This window comes from Anarhichas minor, unplaced genomic scaffold (genome assembly GCF_050575085.1).
Source record: "Anarhichas minor isolate MPS153535 unplaced genomic scaffold, ASM5057508v1 ptg000133l, whole genome shotgun sequence".
Classification (NCBI taxonomy): domain Eukaryota; kingdom Metazoa; phylum Chordata; class Actinopteri; order Perciformes; family Anarhichadidae; genus Anarhichas; species Anarhichas minor.
The window spans coordinates 22,970-42,500 of record NW_027466579.1 but is presented as its reverse complement, the minus strand read 5'-3'; the positions used below and the strand labels follow the sequence as shown (position 1 = coordinate 42,500).

At 44.9% G+C, this 19,531-nt stretch overlaps 1 protein-coding gene across 1 annotated transcript in view; it reads right to left on the bottom strand.

Annotated features, from left to right (window-relative positions):
• ninl (ninein-like) overlaps positions 1 to 19,237 on the bottom strand; it is a 19,969-nt gene extending 732 nt beyond the window's left edge. Inside the window, 23 exon segments of the mRNA XM_076083453.1 lie at positions 449 to 637; positions 710 to 823; positions 903 to 1,034; positions 1,950 to 2,075; positions 2,159 to 2,272; positions 3,365 to 3,502; positions 3,824 to 3,991; positions 4,074 to 4,143; positions 4,304 to 4,408; positions 4,763 to 5,869; positions 6,415 to 6,552; positions 6,652 to 6,800; positions 7,011 to 7,091; positions 7,531 to 7,655; positions 7,771 to 7,839; positions 8,966 to 9,107; positions 11,916 to 12,002; positions 13,838 to 13,948; positions 14,065 to 14,239; positions 14,464 to 14,604; positions 14,816 to 14,952; positions 17,578 to 17,751; positions 18,594 to 19,237. Coding sequence (XP_075939568.1) covers positions 449 to 637; positions 710 to 823; positions 903 to 1,034; positions 1,950 to 2,075; positions 2,159 to 2,272; positions 3,365 to 3,502; positions 3,824 to 3,991; positions 4,074 to 4,143; positions 4,304 to 4,408; positions 4,763 to 5,869; positions 6,415 to 6,552; positions 6,652 to 6,800; positions 7,011 to 7,091; positions 7,531 to 7,655; positions 7,771 to 7,839; positions 8,966 to 9,107; positions 11,916 to 12,002; positions 13,838 to 13,948; positions 14,065 to 14,239; positions 14,464 to 14,604; positions 14,816 to 14,952; positions 17,578 to 17,751; positions 18,594 to 18,698 — 3,897 coding nt within the window. The 5' untranslated portion in view covers positions 18,699 to 19,237.
• Between the last annotated feature and the right edge of the window lie 294 nt (positions 19,238 to 19,531).

The window sequence follows — 19,531 nt, the reverse complement described above, 5'->3', positions numbered from 1 at the left end:
ACGGTGTGAATAAAGCTTTACCGTTAACCATCACGGTGTGAATAAAGCTTTACCGTTAACCATCACGGTGTGAATAAAGCTTTACCGTTAACCATCACGGTGTGAATAAAGCTTTACCGTTAGCCATCACGGTGTGAATAAAGCTTTACCGTTAACCATCACGGTGTAAATAAAGCTTTACCGTTAACCATCACGGTGTGAATAAAGCTTTACCGTTAACCATCACGGTGTAAATAAAGCTTTACCGTTAACCATCACGGTGTGAATAAAGCTTTACCGTTAACCATCACGGTGTGAATAAAGTTTTACTGATGATCAACATTCAGTAGAACATGTGTTTCTAGTCTCTGATCTCTGGCAATGTTACTTTGTAAACAACCAATCAGAGGAGAGCTAGTAGCGTTAGCAGCACTGCTAACAGCTAACGGCTAACCACCCTGTGGTCTACCTGCTTCATGCTGATGTGGGAGCTGCTCTGCTGGGCCTGAAGCCTCAGGGTCTCCTCCAGCTGGTGACTCCTCCTCTGCTCCTCCTCTAGCCGGGCCCTCAGCAGCTCCTCCTGCTCCCTGTGGTCGTCTCCGGCCCGCCCCTGCACCTCCTGCAGCCTCCTGAGGTGCTGCACCTGAACCAGCTCCGCCTGCACACAGGAAGTTCACACGTAAGACCCTGATGTCAGCGTTGGATCGGGTCCTTCTGATGAGGTCCAGACCTGGTCCTGAGCCTGCGTCCGCTCCGTCTGCAGCTCGCTCAGTCTGGTCTTCAGGTTCTGCTGCTCCTGGTTCAGCTTCTGGACCTCCAGACTCTGGACCTGCAGCTCTGACAGCTGACAGACATCAGAGAATCAGCGTGGCTCATGTGGTGCTCAGTTAGACTAGAACAGATCATAGGTTGTAGTCTGGTACCTGGTGTTGGAGCTCCTGGTTCTGGACTCTCAGTTTGTGGGTCTCCTCCTGCTCCTCCTGCTCCTCCAGAGCCTGATGGAGCTCCTCCTTCTCCTTCACCAGCTTCCTGACGCTGCTCTGCAGCTCCTCCACCTGACAACAGACAGGAAGCTGTGAGGTCTAAATGTGTCACATGACACCAATATTATTATTATTAATATTATTATTATCTTCCCGTCTGCAGTCGGGCTCATTAACAGAGCCCGGGACCCCCTGACATTTCCTCCTGGTCTCTCTCCTGCACGTCCCAGTTTCTTTATTTAATCACATGTTTCACTTGTTTCACAGTCCTGTTATCTGCACTTTATTTTATATTTTAATATGTGTCTATTTATATGTTGATTGTTTATTGTTAAATGTTACGCACCACCCGCCATGACAAATTCCTTGTTGTTCCTCGTCAATAAACGGTTCTGATTCTGATTATTATTAATATTATTATTATTACGTCATAATGAGCCCAAACATCTTATGAGCTAAGAGTCCATGTTTACAACCTTCTTACCATCGAACCATATGAGGAAATATCTGCAAATTAAAAGTATTATATGAAAAAAATAATGTTGGAAAAAGTGAAACATTTGTCAAAAAATATTATTTAAATGAGAAAAAAATTGAAAAATATCTGAAGAAAATGTTAATTTTGAAAAAAATATATATTTTTATAATATTGTTAAAAAATATCTTAAAATTATTATTAAAATATGTGACAGATATTGTGGAAAAATATCTGAAAAACATGAAGACAATATCTGAAGAACATTTTTAAAGGTTGGAAAATATCCCTAAAAAATCTGAAATATATATTTATTTAAAAATCTGGAAAAAGGAAAAAAATATTAGAAAAAATATCCAAAATGTGGACAAATATAAAAATACTTGAAACAAACGACAGCATGCAGACGTCCAATCATATTAATTAAAGAAGATAAAAAGAGGAACATTAGTTCATTCACTTTGATATAGTCTATCTTTCAGAAGCATGAAGATTTAAAGATATCTGGTGACCTTCCTCTGCTGCCCGCTCACTTCCTGGGTGTGGCCTAGTGTCTCCTGGGCGTGGCCGAGTGTCTGAGAGCAAAGTAGCTCCGCCTCCTCCTCCATAGAGAGCAGCGACCGCTGCAGCGCCTCCACCTGAAGGAGGTGAAAGGTTGACGGTGAGAGGAAGAACAGCTGGTTGTTTGGAGGTTGTTACGTCTGAGAGGTGAAGGAGGAACCTTGTTGTTCTGCTCCTCAGCTTCTCTCAGCAGTTTGTCTTTCTCCTCCTCCAGACTCTGCAGCTTCACAGTCACAGCGCTAAGCTCCGCCTCCAGACACGACAGAGCAGTCACCTGACACGTTCAGATAAACGTAAACAATCACACCGAGGTCAGAGCTTCAGACTGTAAACCGGGAGCTAAAGGAGCAAACAGGGAGCTAAAGGAGCAAACCGGGAGCTAAAAGAGCAAACCGGGAGCTAAAAGAGCAAAACGGGAAACTAAAGGAGCAAACGGGGAGCTAAAGGAACAAACGGGGAGCTAAAGGAGCAAACGGGGAGCTAAAGGAGCAAACCGGGAACTAAAGGAGCAAACAGGGAGCTAAAGGAGCAAACCGGAAAACTAAAGGAGCAAACCGGGAGCTAAAGGAGCAAACCAGGAACTAAAGGAGCAAACAGGGAGCTAAAGGAGCAAACCGGGAACTAAAGGAGCAAACGGGGAACTAAAGGAGCAAACCGGGAGCTAAAGGAGCAAACGGGGAGCTAAAGGACAAACGGGGAGCTAAAGGAGCAAACGGGGAGCTAAAGGAGCAAACGGGGAGCTAAAGGAGCAAACGGGGAGCTAAAGGAGCAAACGGGGAACTAAAGGACAAACGGGGAGCTAAAGGAGCAAACGGGGAACTAAAGGACAAACGGGGAGCTAAAGGAGCAAACGGGGAGCTAAAGGAGCAAACCGGGAACTAAAGGAGCAAAAGGAGCAAACAGGGAACTAAAGGAGCAAACAGGGAGCTAAAGGAGCAAACCGGGAACTAAAGGAGCAAACAGGGAACTAAAGGAGCAAACCGGGAGCTAAAGGAGCAAACGGGGAGCTAAAGGAGCAAACGGGAACTAAAGGAGCAAACCGGGAGCTAAAGGAGCAAACGGGGAGCTAAAGGAGCAAACGGGGAGCTAAAGGAGCAAACGGGGAGCTAAAGGAGCAAACAGGGAACTAAAGGAGCAAACGGGGAGCTAAAGGAGCAAACGGGAACTAAAGGAGCAAACGGGAACTAAAGGAGCAAACCGGGAGCTAAAGGAGCAAACCGGGAACTAAAGGAGCAAACAGGAACTAAAGGAGCAAACCGGGAGCTAAAGGAGCAAACGGGAACTAAAGGAGCAAACAGGGAGCTAAAGGAGTCATGAAGAGTAAACTGAAGGACATGAATGAGACAGATGATGACCTCCTACAAACCTTCTCCTGGTAGCAGCTGATCTGTCTGTCCAGCAGCTCTCTCTCCTGCGTCCAGACGGCCACCTGCTGCAGCTTCTCTTTCTCCTGCTGCAGCTTCTCTTTCTCCTGCTGCAACGCTGCTTCCTGCAGCCGCCGCACCTGAAGTATTGATGAGTACCGTCAGTACTTTATGGATACTAGTACTCTGATCGGTACTCTGATCGGTTCTTTGTGAGTGTTTTGAGAGAATAAGACACATTTCTTTGTTATTCTTGTATGTAAACAGTGTTTCTGGAGACGAGGTTTCAGTCGAGGACGTCTCGCTGCAGAACTTCTGAAGTACCGACAGCAGAACCACTGACTAAGGTTTTTACTCTTTTAGAACCGGGTTTAGGGGGCATCTCTAGACTTGAAACCACAACTCTTTAGTCTGATTGTGCTGAAAGCCAGAGATCCTTAAGAGATCCTTAAGCTGCTCACCGTGGTCTCCTCCTCCTCCTTCTCCTTGGAGACCGTCTCCAGGCGCTCCCTCAGCATCCGGACCGACTCCTGGTCTCCACGGAGTTGGGCGCTCAGCTCGGCGTTGTCGTTGCTGAGCTTCAGGTTCCTGCTGCTCAGATCCAGAACCTCCTCTCGATGTCTGGAGTTCTGCAGAAGCAACAGAGGACGAGAGCGGGTTGAACAGTCGTCCTCTCGGAGCTCAGAGGGGTCGGACCGATTCTCTCCTCACCTCTTTGTGCAGCCTCTCCTCTTCCTCTCGACTCCTCTCGTGGTCTCTCTCCATCTCGTCCACTCTCCTCCTGACAGAAGAAGAAGAAGGTTCATGTTTGATGATGTGTGATAAACATTATGATCATCATCCAGGTCGGACCTCATATCACTAAATTGGAAGCGTAACTGTAATTTAAGATTGAAAGTGAAAGAGGCTCGATTGTCTCCTATCGACCAATCAGAAGTCACCTGTTCTTGGCGACGTCGTTCTCCAGCTCGGTGACCTCCTGCTGCAGGACGCTGAGTCGCTGCTCAAGAGCTCCGTTCTCCAGTCGGACCTCCTCCAGCTGAGTCCTGCAGACAAACAACGAGGAGAGTTCATCCTGCTGCTCTGTGACGGAGCTGAGCCTCATTTCATTGGTCGAAATCAATCTGAAGAGTTGTGTTGATGATTTGTGTTTGACTTGATTTCTAAAGCTTCAGTCGGCTTCAAACACTGAAGATGATCTTCAGTGTTTGAAGCCGACTGAAGCTTTAGATCAAAGAGGTCTTCATCTGGAGCTCTACCATGAAGAGGAAACAGTTATTCATTCGGTTAGCCTTGAGGTGAAGATCACTGTCGTTGATGGATGCAGTTAGTCATTCTAATAGTTAGTCGTCATTGGGACCAGGTTCTGGATCTCTGAGACGGTCTCATGCTCCACAAACCTGTGTGGACTGGCTGGGTCCATCACCTCCTCCAGGTCCAGGAACAGCTTCTCCAGCTCCATCAGCTGCTGCATCATCTTCCTCTTCTCCCGTTCAAAGCCCTGCTCCGCTGTCCTCAGCTGGTCCTGGGAGTCCTGCAGGTCCCGCTGCAGCTGGAGGACCTGCTGTCCGGTCAGAACCAGGTCTTTGTGATGCTTCCCGGAGGAGGCCTCGGCTCGCCGTAAGAGATCAGCGCCGTCCGCGACCTCGGCCCGGAGCCGGTCCACCTCGGCCCGGAGCCGGTCCACCTCGCAGGTTTTGGAGTTGAGCTGCCTCCGGAAGTCCAGGACCAGGTCTGCGGTCCCGTTGAGCTGAGTGCTGAGTTCTCTGAGGTGGTCTCTGAGCGTGGAGATCTCCTCCTCCATCTCTACGATCTGGTTGGAGAGCTGGTCCACCAGCCGGGCGTAGCTCCTGTTCTCCTGGCTCAGACGACAGACCTCCTCCTTGTCTTCGTCCACAGCGGACCGGAGCAGCGAGGTCCTGGTCCGCTCCTGCTCCAGAGCATCCCGGAGAACCTCCTCGGCACTCCTCCTCCCGTCCAACTCCTCAGAGACACCGTCCAGCTCGAGCTGCAGGTTGTCCACAGCCATGGCCTGGTCCTTCAGGTCCTGGATCAGCCTGGCGCGGTCCGTCTTCAGCGAGTCCAGCTCGGTAGTCAGTTTGGACAGACCCTGGACCCGGTTCCTGGTGGAGTCCTGCAGACTCTTCACGGTCTGGTCTCTGGCTCGGAGCCGTTCCTGCTGCTGGACGAACGCGTCGGAGAGGCGGTCCCGGTCCCGCAGGACCCGGTCGGACTCCGTCTGGAGGTTCCACAGCTCCTCCTTCAGCTGGGTCACCTGAAACAGGAGCTGATCCTCCACGGAGCTCTTCTCCTGCTCCGATTGGGCGAGCCGCTCCTCCCAGAATCCTCTCTGCTCCTGCAGCCGGTGGAGGAGGCAGCGCTGCTGCTCTGCTTCAGCCCTGCTGAGCGTCGGTCACATGTCGCTCAGCGTTAATCCATCGATCCACCTGAGAGACTTCCTGTTTCTAACCAGCTGTGAGATCCTCAGTGACGATCAGTGATCATCACTTTAACACATTCATGTTCACTTCACAGCCTGAGAGCTACGATACCTCACTATAGTAGATGTATGAACGATAACCACGCTGCTGTATCTACATGACGCTACTTTAAAGTGTTGATGGAGATGCTACAACGTTAGCTTAGCATAGCACCAATAGATCCAAACTCCATTCAGAAAACAAGTGTTTTAAAAGTTATTTACTTGTCGTCTTGAGGAGAGAACTAACAAAACATGAGTTCAGACTTTTTACTGATCATCGTTATGAAGTTATGTATCAGTTTGTTGTGATTAAATCACAGCAGAGTGTGTTTAGTGAACAGTTGTGTGCGGTGATAGACGCAGTGAATGATGATGTTTACACCTCTCTGATCAATAATGAAACAGTTATCAATGTAGAGAACACTTCTGGTGTCTGAATGGCATCTGTTAGAATACCATAGAAGAAGAAGAAGAAGAAGAAGAAGAAGAAGAGCAGTGGAACTGTGACGAGGTTAAAGAATGATGTGTTTGTAGATGTTGCAGAGCATGCTGGGTAACGTGACCACCCACCTGACCAGCATCACTTCCTGGTCCGCCTTCAGCTTCAGCTCCGCCTCCAGCTGGTCCTTCTCAGAGCTCAGTCTCTGGACCAGGTTGCCGATCTCTCTGGCAAAGTTCTGCTCCAGCTCCGCCCCCTCCCGCTGCATTCTGGGAAAAAAACACCAACAACACGTTGACGTTTTAAAGACTGCTCACGACGACGTGGACCAGCTTCTGTCTGCACCATTCTGCAGGCGTCTTCCTCACCTGCGCTCCTGCTCGTGGCTCCACCCTCTTCCTCCTCCTCCTCCTCCTCCTCGTTGCATCTGAGAGCTCAGTTTCTCCAGAGTCTCCTTCAGCTGCTTCACCTGCTGCTCCGCCTGAGATTTCTGCTCCTCCAGCTCACTGATCTCCATCTGAAGGACGAAGACATTAACGTGAGGAAGAAGTATTACTTCAAAGTATTTAAAAAACACCTCAGGACAGGTAAAGTCCTGCATACTTCATCAGCTAAATGTCCTTAAAGTACTCATTATGGGACATGTTTCCTTTTGAATCTTTATGATCGAGTCCTGCAAACAGAATAAATACCTGAAGGTGATTCTGTGTTAAAGATTCATTGGTACCTTGAAGGCCTGAGAGATGTCTTTACGTTCCACCTCCATGCTCTGTCTCATCACCTCCAGGCTGCGCTCATAGTAGTTCACCTGAAGGAGGAGGAGGAGGAGGTACATCAAACATAATGTAGATCATATATACTAGTGCTGGGCAACGATTAAAATATTTAATCGCGATTAAAATATTTAATCGCGATTAATATATTTAATCGCGATTAATATATTTAATCGCGATTAATATATTTAATCGCGATTAATCGCGATTAATATATTTAATCGCGATTAATCGCGATTAATATATTTAATCGCGATTAATCGCGATTAATATATTTAATCGCGATTAATCGCGATTAATATATTTAATCGCGATTAATCGCATGGATTTTTTGCGATTAATCGCATTGTTATGGCAAACAAATCCCTATATGAACAAAAGGGCAATAACATTTGGTTCACGAGATGCAGCATGTTTTATACTTAATGTGCATATACATATACATATACATACATATATATATATCTTTGCTACCTGCGTCTCCAGCTGGATGTGCAGCTGCTGCAGCTCCTGGTTGTGTTTCTGCTTCAGCTGCTCCAGAGCCAGTTCAGTCTGGATACTGATCCTCAGACCTGAGACCTGGTCCAGAGAACACAGAGCTAGGGGACGGAGACAGAGACAGAGACAGAGACAGAGACAGACAGACAGACAGTTACTCCCTACTAGCCCTGGTGGTGTTACAGAACTGTGACTAACAGGTGTTTTCATTCTCACCTGTTCTGTCTGCCGGCTGCAGCTTCTTCCTCACCTGAGGAGACGAGCTGCGCTTCATGTCCGCCTCGTCTGAACACAAACAAACACACAAACACACACTGTGACACAATGTTTGTGTATTAACGAGGTAAAGACTTAAACCAGAGACTCACTGTGAGACATGACACCAACACCCGGAGGAGCTGTGAGTGAGTGTGTGGGTGTGTGTCTTTGTGTGTGTGTGTGTAGGTGTGTCTCTTTGTGTGTGTGTGTGTGTGCGTGTGCGCGTGTGTGTGTATAACAGATCTAACCTGCTCAGCCTGAACTTCCTGTTTAAGTCTCACTGCAGAGTTCCAGCTGACTTCTTCTTCATTTATTTATTCAACTTAAAAACAACTAAATCATGAATTAACTAAACACTTCAAAACAATGGTTCTGCCTCCATATGTTCATTGTATATCTGGAAGATCAATGTTTATTACTTTACATGTTGGTTAATAGAACCTGAACCTGAAAGCATGATGTCATCAACAATAATCAGCTGTTTCTCTGTCCTGTGATCCTCACATCAGTAACAACATTTAATTCATCAAACTACAAACACTTCTTCTTCTGTTGTTTAAACGTAGCATCAATGAGGAGTCACATGACTCTACAGCCAATCAGAGCTCATTGTGATCAGGTGGCTCCACCTTGTGTCAGAAGAGCGTTACTACACTCGTCTACACAGTTACTTCAGATTATTAATGATGTATTAATGTAGATTATATAGAGAGATAAACACATTAATACATCAGTAATAATATACATTATTCTGCATAACGGGTACTTTTAGTGTATCTTGATACTAATACCTTTGTACTTTTACTGCACTAACATTCTGAATGAAGTATTACTACTTTTACTGTTTGGTGTGTGTCTGTCTGGGTATATATAGTGCATATATAGTGTATATATAGTGTATATAGTGGGTATATATAGTGTATATATAGTGCGTATATAGTGTGCATATATAGTGCGTATATATAGTGCGCATATAGTGTGTATATATAGTGCGCATATATAGTGCACATATAGTGTATATATAGTGTGCATATAGTGTGCATATAGTGTATATTGTGTATATATTATATATAATGTGTGTATATAGTGTATATAGTGTGTATATTGTGTATATAGTGTGTATATAGTGTGTATATTGTGTATATAGTGTTACCAGAGTCAGAGCTGACTGGTCTTTGTTGGTTCCAGGTCAGAGCGTCTTCGTCTCCTGCAGAGCGTCTGGACTTCCTGTCGCTCCTCTGACTCTTCAGCAGCTCCACCTCTGAGCTCAGCTCATCGTTTCTGTCCCGCAGCTCCTGAATGCACCACACACACGCACAGTCAGTGGACTATCTCTGGTGCCTGACGTTACTGTCAGTGTGCTGTAGTGTCTGGAGGCTCTCTGTAACAGCTTCACATCTACATCATGGTGTGTTCTCAGGTGTTCTCACCTTGATTTTCTGTTGAGACCAACACGAGGCGTTCAGGTGCACAAACAAAAACAGACATTAAAACTCCCTCTCCTCATTCGATTTATATTAAAAAAATAAATAATCGAGACAAAAATAACTCAAGGTCCAAATATAAACATTGGAATATTATTTAATAATAATAATATTACAGAGCCGGAGAGGTGTAACGAAGAACAAAAATATGTGAGAAAAATCAGAGAATATCAAAGTTTTTTACTTTATTTGATCCTCTAATCCAGGGGTCTCAAACTCCTCTCCACTCTGGGCCACATCAGCATCACGGTTTCCCTCAAAGGGCCGGTTGTAACTGTAAGACTGTATAAATGTAACTACTCCTAACATATTGGTAAATAACTGTCTCTGCATTTGATTATTGTTTATTCAAGTGTAAAAATATTGTACATACAGTTATATACAGTAAATGTAAAAATATATTCCAGCACATTTCTGTTATTATAACTTAAATCCTTTTAATTTAGGGTTAAGAAACCCACATTACTCTATCAAAGATCAAACTATTAAAGAAAATAGCAAAGACAAATATCAAACACAAGTTATTACAATAACTTTGTTCAACGCTTAAAATCCTTTCAAGGGTGCATTTGCACAATCCCACGTGAAGTATTTCATGTGTTGTAAAGACACGTTTAAAGTAGTCTTCAATGTACTCACAATACATTTCCATTTCAAGTGTACAGTAACCAGCCAAAGAGCTGCTTCTGTGACTGTGTGTTTAAGTATCTCATCATTTTGACTTTCTATCTCAGAATTATTACTTTCTATCATAATTATGACTTTCCATATCAGAATTATGACTATGGGGATATTTTTATTATCAAGTCTAACTTTAAATTTTTTATTTTTTTTTAAAACTTTTTTTTAAACTTTTTTTTTTTTTGCTGGCGGATTCGCGGGCCACATAAAATGACGTGGCAGGCCGGATTCGGCCTGCGGGCCTTGAGTTTGAGACCCCTGCTCTAATCTCTGAGTTCTCTCTGAATATTGTTGTATGTTTATTGATATATGAATGATATTGTCCTAATACACCGCGGTGACCTACATGTTGTAAGATGTGGCTGAAAGCTAAGTAAAAACTAGAAGGTGGACGTGGAGTTAAGACTTTACAAGAATACGCCGCTCTGAGTCCGTCCCCAACTACAGCTGCACTTCTGACTCCAACATCTCGTTACAACAAGAACACATTCATGAAGAGCTACAGTACAAACACACACACACCTACTCTCTGTCTCTCTGTGTGTGTGTCTGTGAGTGTGTGTCTGTGAGTATGCGTCTGTGTGTGTGTCTGTGAGTTTGTGTGTGTCTCTGTGAGTGTGTGTGTGTATGTGTGTGTGTCTGTGAGTGTGCGTCTGTGAGTATGCGTCTGTGTGTGTCTGTGAGTATGCGTGTGTGTGTGTCTCTGTGAGTGTGTCTATCTGTGAGTATGTGTCTGTGAGTTTGTGTCTGTGAGTTCGTGTGTCTCTGTGAGTGTCTGTGTGTCTCTGTGAGTGTGTGTGTATGTGTGTGTGTCTGTGAGTTTGTGTGTGCGTCTGTGTGTGTCTGTGAGTGTGCGTCTGTGAGTGTGTGCGTCTGTGTGAGTGTGCGTCTGTGTGTGTCTGTGAGTGTGTGCGTCTGTGTGTGTCTGTGAGTGTGTGCGTCTGAGTCTGTGTGAGTGTGCGTCTGTGTGTGTCTGTGAGTGTGTGCGTCTGTGTGTGTGTGTGCGTCTGTGTGTGTCTCTGTGAGTATGTGTATGTGTGTGTCTCTGTGTCTGTGTGTGTCTCTGTGAGTATGTGTATGTGTGGGTCTCTGTGTCTGTGTATGTCTCTGAGTATTTGTCTGTGTCTCTGTGTCTGTGTATGTGTCTCTGTTTCTGTGTGTCTGTGTCTCTGTGTCTGTGTCTGTGTCTGTGTATGTGTCTGTGAGTATGTGTATGTCTCTGTGAGTATGTGTATGTCTCTGTGTCTGTGTATGTCTCTGAGTATTTGTCTGTGTCTCTGTGTCTGTCTCTGTTTCTGTGTGTCTGTGTGTCTGTGTCTCTGTATGTGTCTCTGTTTCTGTGTGTCTGTGTATGTGTCTCTGTGTCTGTGTGTCTCTGTGTATGTGTGTGTGTCTCTGTTTCTGTGTGTCTGTGTCTCTGTGTCTGTGTGTCTGTGTCTCTGTGTCTGTGTCTGTGTATGTGTCTGTGAGTATGTGTATGTCTCTGTGAGTATGTGTATGTCTCTGTGTCTGTGTATGTCTCTGAGTATTTGTCTGTGTCTCTGTGTCTGTCTCTGTTTCTGTGTGTCTGTGTGTCTGTGTCTCTGTATGTGTCTCTGTTTCTGTGTGTCTGTGTATGTGTCTCTGTGTCTGTGTGTCTGTGTGTCTGTGTCTGTGTCTCTGTGTCTCTGTGTATGTGTGTGTGTCTGTGAGTATGTGTATGTCTCTGAGTATTTGTCTGTGTGTCTGTGTATGTGTCTCTGTTTCTGTGTGTCTGTGTCTCTGTATGTGTCTCTGTTTCTGTGTGTCTGTGTATGTGTCTCTGTGTCTGTGTCTCTGTGTCTGTGTATGTGTGTGTGTCTGTGAGTATGTGTCTGTGCCTGTGCGTCTGTCTGAGTATGCGTGTCTGTGCCTGTGCGTCTGTCTGTCTGTCTGTGAGTATGCGTGTGCGCATCTTACCCGGCACTGCAGTTCGTAGTCTTTCACAATTTCAGAGAATCGTTCCTCGTGACTCAGACCAGCGGCCGCCGGATCCAAACCGCCAAACTGTCAATCAAAACCAACTGGTTATTGGTTTAAACCAACTGTCAACCGATCAGAAGTCATCTTCATCAGTCGGAGCAAAGAAGTGAAGTCAGAGAGGAAACTTTCATCAATAATGGATCAACTACAAGGAGACGAGTCACCTTACACCTGAGAGAGTGTGTGTGTGTGTGTGTGAGAGTGTGTGTGTGTGTGTGTGTGTGAGTGAGTTCTGCTATCTTTGTGAGGACTAATGTTACTCTGATATCGCTCATTTTATCTTAAAATAGATTGAGGTTAAAGGTCAGTGTGTGTGTTAGGACTAGATAACTAGTACTAGATTACTTCTACCAGTTAACTAGTACTACACCAGGGTAGGAAATTTACATATTTTTTAGGGGGCAATTTTTGCCCCCACTGACTGAAATCCAGGGCATTTAAAAAGAAATTGGGGGCACTTTTTGAAACTTGTGAAATAACATTTAACCTTTGTTCAAAATAATAAATATACTTATTTAGGCTTACAGTATATGAGCAATTGTCATCACATGGCAATAATAAGACTATTAGGCAGTAGTCTACAGATTCAAAGTGTTTTCTTAGATTTTTTAAACAAAAAACAAACATAAATCAGACAATCATATTCAATTTATTCTAATTTGTTTGTGGTTATTTATTGTTATTATTACATTTTTTAAACAACTATTAACAATTATTAAGTCAACGATGCCTTGTTTACATATACATCAGTCATTGTCTGGAATTATTGAGAAAGATATTTTTGTAGCACCTCAAATATTTAAAAAATGTGCCATTTGAAGGTACAAATTCAGTTCAGAGTTTACTAAGTAAAATATCTTAATTGACTGTCAGTCAGGTATTATTCATCAGCAAGCCTCAAATCAAAGAATAAAGACACTTTACGCACAATTTAGGTGTATGTTCCCTTTAACTCACGAGATGCAGGCAGCATGTTTTATACTTAATGTGAATATAATTCATACTTTGTTGGCATCTTATTCTGAAAACCGGATGTTCGTCTGAAGAAACCGGATGTTGTCTCACGTTAATCTTCCCGCTACCTTTCAAAGTCCTTCGCTCGCTCCCGATCTGTGCCGTTTAAATGCGTTTACGGTGAATGTCAGCATATAGATGCACTAACATGTAAGTGTCTGCTGAGTTGACCGCAGTCACAGGTCTGATGAAGAAGCGCTCCATTTATTTATTCGTTTAGAACGTTCGGTTCTTCACGCACACACACAACATCAATCAAGGCGGCAACTGGACCGGGTCATATAGACTACGATGTTTTTGACAAGTTCATTAAATTATCATTATTATTAGAGGAAGTTATGGGGGCATTGTTTGCCCCTCTCCTAGTGATATCAGGGGCAACATTATATTTCTTAGGGGCAGTTTTGCCCTTTGCCCTTGTGTACTTCCGACGGTGACTACATTACTTCTACTAGTACTCGATTACTAGTACTCGACTCATCAGGAGTCTTTGTGTTTGTGTCTCCTGATGAATGTGAGCCCACTCCTCTCTCTCTTGTAGCTCTGTGTTTGGTCTCCAGCACCTCCTGAGGGAAACATCTGTCTCTTTAGCTGCTAAATGCTCCACTATGTTCACCACCTCGTCTCTAACTGAGTCTGTCTGCTGTTTGCTGCTGAGCAGGCAGTGAACAGTGTCTTCATCACAGCTTGTTGGACAAAAACAGCTGCTGCTGGAAACACTGAGACTCAACCAAACAGGAAATGTGCTGCAGAACCAAAACTAGGAGCTAAAAGAGGCTAAAAAGCTGTGTAGAGCTGCAGAGATGGAGACGGCTCATGTGAAGAGACTCAGATGATGCAGAGACCTTCTCGAGCAGCAGCTGGTCCACGTCTCTCTGCAGCCGCTTCACTGAGCGTTCTGCTTCAGTCAGCTTCATCTTCACAGCACGCAGGTCCTCCTCCAGACGACTGCTCTCCTGAACACATTGAGATCATGTTTCTGCAGCTGCCTCCGACAACTTAAATCTTTAAAGCCAATCAGAAATACAGAGCGATGGTGTTTGATGTTTGCTCAAACAACAGGTGTGCTCACCTGTGCGGCGCTGCAGAGCTCCTCCCGTAGCTCCGCCTCCTGGACTCGGAGCAGCTGCAGCCGGTCCTGCAGCGAGCAGCGCTCTCTCTCCATCTGCTGCAGCTGAGCCTCGCTCTCCTGCTCCGACTGGCAGCGCAGAGCCGTCAGCCTATCACGGAAGTCCTGCTCCAGCTCCCTGCCAATCACAGAGCAGCTCGTCAAAACCGCCGCCTCATTGCTCATCTTCATCATGACGACTCACGGACCAGTAGAGGACCAGTATGAGGACCAGTATGAGTCCAGTATGAGGACCAGTGTGAGTCCAGTATGAATCCAGTATGAGGACCAGTAGGAGTCCAGTATGAAACCAGTGTGAGTGCAGTATAAGTCCAGTACAGGCCCAGTTTAAACCAGTCTGACCTGATCCTGCTCTGGTTGAGCGTCTCCATGCTGGCGTGTCTGTCGTCCACCTCTCTGACCAGCTGCAGGTTCCTCTGATGAGCCTGATCCAGGTCTGTCTTCACCTTGTCCCGCTCACTGCAGGCCTGGTCCACCAGCACCCTACACACACACACACACACACACACACACACACACACACACACACACACACACACACACACACACACACACACACACACACACACACACACACACACACACACACACACACACACACACACACACACACACACACTCTAGCGTTAGCCTAGCTTAGCGTGTGGAGTGATCCACATCAAAGCATCACGTTGTGTGACATCATCAGACCCACTGCAGGTGCTGGATCTCGTTCTTGTAGGAGATCAGAGCCGCCTGTTCGATGCCGTTCCCGCTGACCAGCAGCTCGTTGTCCAGAGCCAGAGTCAGGTCAGCCAGACTGAGACGCTCCTCCAGAGGGAAGTCCAGAGTCTGGAACAAGACGGGTAGAGGTACACAAAGTACACTATGTACCTCTGAGATGTAGTACAGTATAAAGTACACTATGTACCTCTGAGATGTAGTACAGTATAAAGTACTATATGTACCTCTGAGATGTAGTACAGTATAAAGTACAACATGTACCTCTGAGATGTAGTACAGTATAAAGTATTATATGTACCTCTGAGATGTAGTACAGTATAAAGTACTACATGTACCTCTGAGATGTAGTACAGTATAAAGTACATTATGTACCTCTGAGATGTAGTACAGTATAAAGTACATTATGTACCTGAGATGTAGTACAGTATAAAGTACATTATGTACCTCTGAGATGTAGTACAGTATACTAAGAGGAACTCTAGTTGGTTCTGGCGCCCCCTGTGGACTAATGTGGTCGTGTCTCTGAGCACCAGAGTCTCTTTAGAAAACCTCTCATTCTACTGCAGCAGGTCTGACGGTCTGCCCCTCTCAGTCCTGGTCCTGGTTCTCCCGTGCCTCCCTTCCCTCCAGCGGGTCCAGCAATACGTCCTGGGTGTCCAGCAGCGGGGGCCTCTGGATCTGGGTCTGTCCATGGTGGACCGCTCTCTGCTGGAGTCTGAGCTGAAGGAGTTTCTGGTGAACCTGCATGAGTTCACTACACTAAACTGAGACTGGTTCATATAGAGGATCAGGACTAAACTGGGACTAGTTCATATAGAGGATCAGGACTACACTGAGACTGGTTCATATAGAGGATCAGGACTAAACTGAGACTGGTTCATATAGAGGATCAGGACTAAACTGAGACTGGTTCATATAGAGGATCAGGACTACACTGGGACTGGTTCATATAGAGGATCAGGACTACACTGGGACTGGTTCATATAGAGGATCAGGACTAAACAGACTGGTTCATACAGAGGATCAGGACTACACTGAGACTGGTTCATATAGAGGATCAGGACTACACTGAGACTGGTTCATATAGAGGATCAGGACTACACTGAGACTGGTTCATATAGAGGATCAGGACTACACTGAGAATGGTTCAGGACCAGGTAAAAGCAGCGATGTCGTCGACCCACCAGACAGAAACAGAAACCTGGATCTAAACCAGGCATGGGCAAACTACGGCCCGCGGGCCGGATACGGCCCGTTGGGCTTTTTAATCCGGCCCGTCAAATATTGGTACAAAATTGTCCAAACTATAATAAAGACTAGAGCTGGGCAGTATACCGGTTTTAATTTCCCGTATGATATGAATTCTTCACACACCATTATACCGGTGCATAGCCAAAACAACTGCTGTCTGCTTTCAACAGGCAGCTAAATGTATTCTTTGCTGCTAATGCACAGCGGTCAGCGCTAGTTGTCTTATATGTATTGAGAGGGAACCCGAGTCATGGTCATAACTTTATAACACAACAATTAACAACCCACAACTAACGCTCTTTAACAGAGAAAAACACCACAGCACACAACAGTCTGTGACACATAAACAATTTGTAACACTAATAATTGTACATTTATAAAATTTCACCGCCGAACTGCATGCTGGGTACAGCTCGCTCGCGAGCCTGCTTGCTAGCACAACAGTCTGCTGGGAGAGGCTCGTCGCTCCACTTACGTTACATTAAAGAACCGGAGATGCACCGATAGAGTTTGACACATATGCAACGCTGATTACCGTGTAATATGTGTGGTATTTGTTATAAATGTACATTGGTGCAAAGAGGGTGATAATAAGCTGTACGTGGAGGGGCTTAGGACCCAGGGGAATGTAGGTGAAGGAAACAGGAAGAGACGTAAGACACGCCACACAAACAGCTGTTCACCGCTCGTCACGATCCTGTAGACCAGTGATTCTCAACTGGTGGTTCGTCGCGGACCCGTTTTCAGTGGATCGCGGGACTTTGCTTTATGCAGCGGAGTTATTCACGCTCCTTTCCAGCATTTACGGCACTTGTTCAGCGGTGCAGGAAAAACACGACCAATGCGTTGTAAATCACGTCACGTGATGCAGTTTAGCCAATAAAATAAGGGTATTCTGATACGTTTCCTGACTGCAGTGAGATGCACCCACACCGTGACACAGGAGGGAGAGACAAGGAAAGACATGACAGAGCAGAGCTCTGATAATGTTAGATGTGACAGTCAACCATTTGTATGATCCGGTCAAAGACTCAAACTGCTAAAAAGACCACAGTCATTAACCTTTACACTAAAAACACTGTGTCGAAAATAAGTGTACGATAAAATATGCATTAATGCGACGTGTAAGATCCCAGCTAACTGTTGAACACCTCAGATCTGTTCTGAGAATTGCCACAACCAAACTGACACCAAACGTTGACGCACTGGTTAAAAAGGGTGACCAACAACACTGTTCCCGCTGAAATTAAATTGTACTTGTAATTTATATTAGTTCACACAAACACTCCATTCATCTGCTACTGGCCCAGCCCGTCTGTCAAATTTTAAAACTCAATGTGGCCCCCGAGCCAAAAAGTTTGCTCACCCGTGATCTAAACAATGGGCTTCATTGAGATAAAGAACCACAGCTTCTCCTCCACAGATCTCCACATGACTCTAAACCCCTCCACACACCTGGTCCTGGTCCCGGTCTGTACTGACCTGCAGGATGTCCCGGGCGTTCCGGATGCCCTCCTCGCTCCAGAGGGCGACGACCCGCTCGGTGCTGGTGCATCCTGAGCCCTCGTCCAGCCGGCTGAGGACCCTCTGACCCACCGTGGCCGTCAGCAGGGAGGGCGAGGTGGTGCGAAGCGACCGCTCCTCTAAGGCCTGAGACTGCATGGGGGACACACGAGACCAGGAGGTGAGAGTCTGCTGGTCCAGGTCTCTGCACACAGAGCAACTTAAACACAGCAGCTATGAACCAGGTCTCTAAGGGTCCTGGTGACGTGGTCACATGTAATCTGGATTAGTCCACTTCACTCTGAGCCATGGGGGACACAAAGAGGACACATAGTGGGACACTTTTACCCTGCAGATCAATAGAGATCTAAATCTATGAGAACTCATCATTTCATTATTGTTTCTGTTTTGTGTCATTAATCAAAGTAACTGAAGTTATCAAACTAATCTTAAGAAGTAAAAATACTTCACACGTCGGTTTGCGTCCATCTTTAGTGGGTTTGCGTCCATCTTTAGTGGGTTTGCACCTATTTTTAGTGGGTTTGCATCTATCTTTAGTGGGTTTGCATCTATTTTTAGTGGGTTTGCATCTCTTCTTTCCACCACTACAAGCAGTGAAGACGTAGAACCTGGTTCTGGGTTCTTTGAGAGGAGCTTTTCCTGCTGATCCAATAAACAAACAGCAGAAACACGTCAGCAGCTGAGAGACGCTGATCTGAATATTGTTAGTGAGCTGATGAATAAAGAACTTCACCAACATGTTCTTTACTTCAGTAGAAGAAGAAATCAGCTGGAGCAGCTTCCTGTTTCAAGAGTTTCACAATAAAAGCAGCCTAGAACAAGTTACTGTTGGAACATCAGCTGATCTTCTATCGATCTTTACTTATCAATAGTCAGAGTGACTCTCCTGTCATGTGACACACATGTGATCCAGTCTCAACGAGACCAGCTCCTCTGTCTTTCTCTTCTGTATGGAGACATTCTGTCCTCCTCACCTGAGTGCAGTAGGAGGTCCTGGTCTGGGTCTGGGTCCTGGTCTGGTCCGTCCTCACCCAGGTCAGCAGACCACAGCCTGAGATGAGGCCTGATGAGCGGTGCATGCTGAGTCCTACCTGTGTGAGAGGAGAGCTCCCTGAAGACACACCTGAGTGGACTGATGACTGTCAGCTGCAGAGGAGCCTCCTGATTGGCCCTTCGGTGGAGGGGGGGGGGAGCGCTGCGTTCAGGAGCTCCTCGTGAACTCACACACTCAGAAATGAGTTCTCTGTTTAGGTTCAGGTTCCACTGCGTGTGGAGTTTATCATGTGATCTAAACTGATCACATGATCACAACACGTCTTCTCTTCCAATCACATCATACTTTGACTCAAGAAGCCTTTTATGATTGTTTTACATTTTTACTGATAATTCAACTTCTACTTTAGTCATAAATCATCTTATTGATATCTTTATATTGATATAGTCATAAATCATCTCTTATTGATATCTTTATATTGATATAGTCATAAATCATCTCTTATTGATATCTGTATATTGTTATAGTCATAAATCATCTCTTATTGATATCTGTATATTGATATAGTCATAAATCATCTCTTATTGATATCTTTATATTGTTATAGTCATAAATCATCTCTTATTGATATCTGTATATTGATATAGTCATAAATCATCTCTTATTGATATCTGTATATTGTTATAGTCATAAATCATCTCTTATTGATATCTGTATATTGATATAGTCATAAATCATCTCTTATTGATATCTTTATATTGTTATAGTCATAAATCATCTCTTATTGATATCTTTATATTGTTATAGTCATAAATCATCTCTTATTGATATCTTTATATTGTTATAGTCATAAATCATCACTTATTGATATCTTTATATTGTTATAGTCATAAATCATCTCTTATTGATATCTTTATA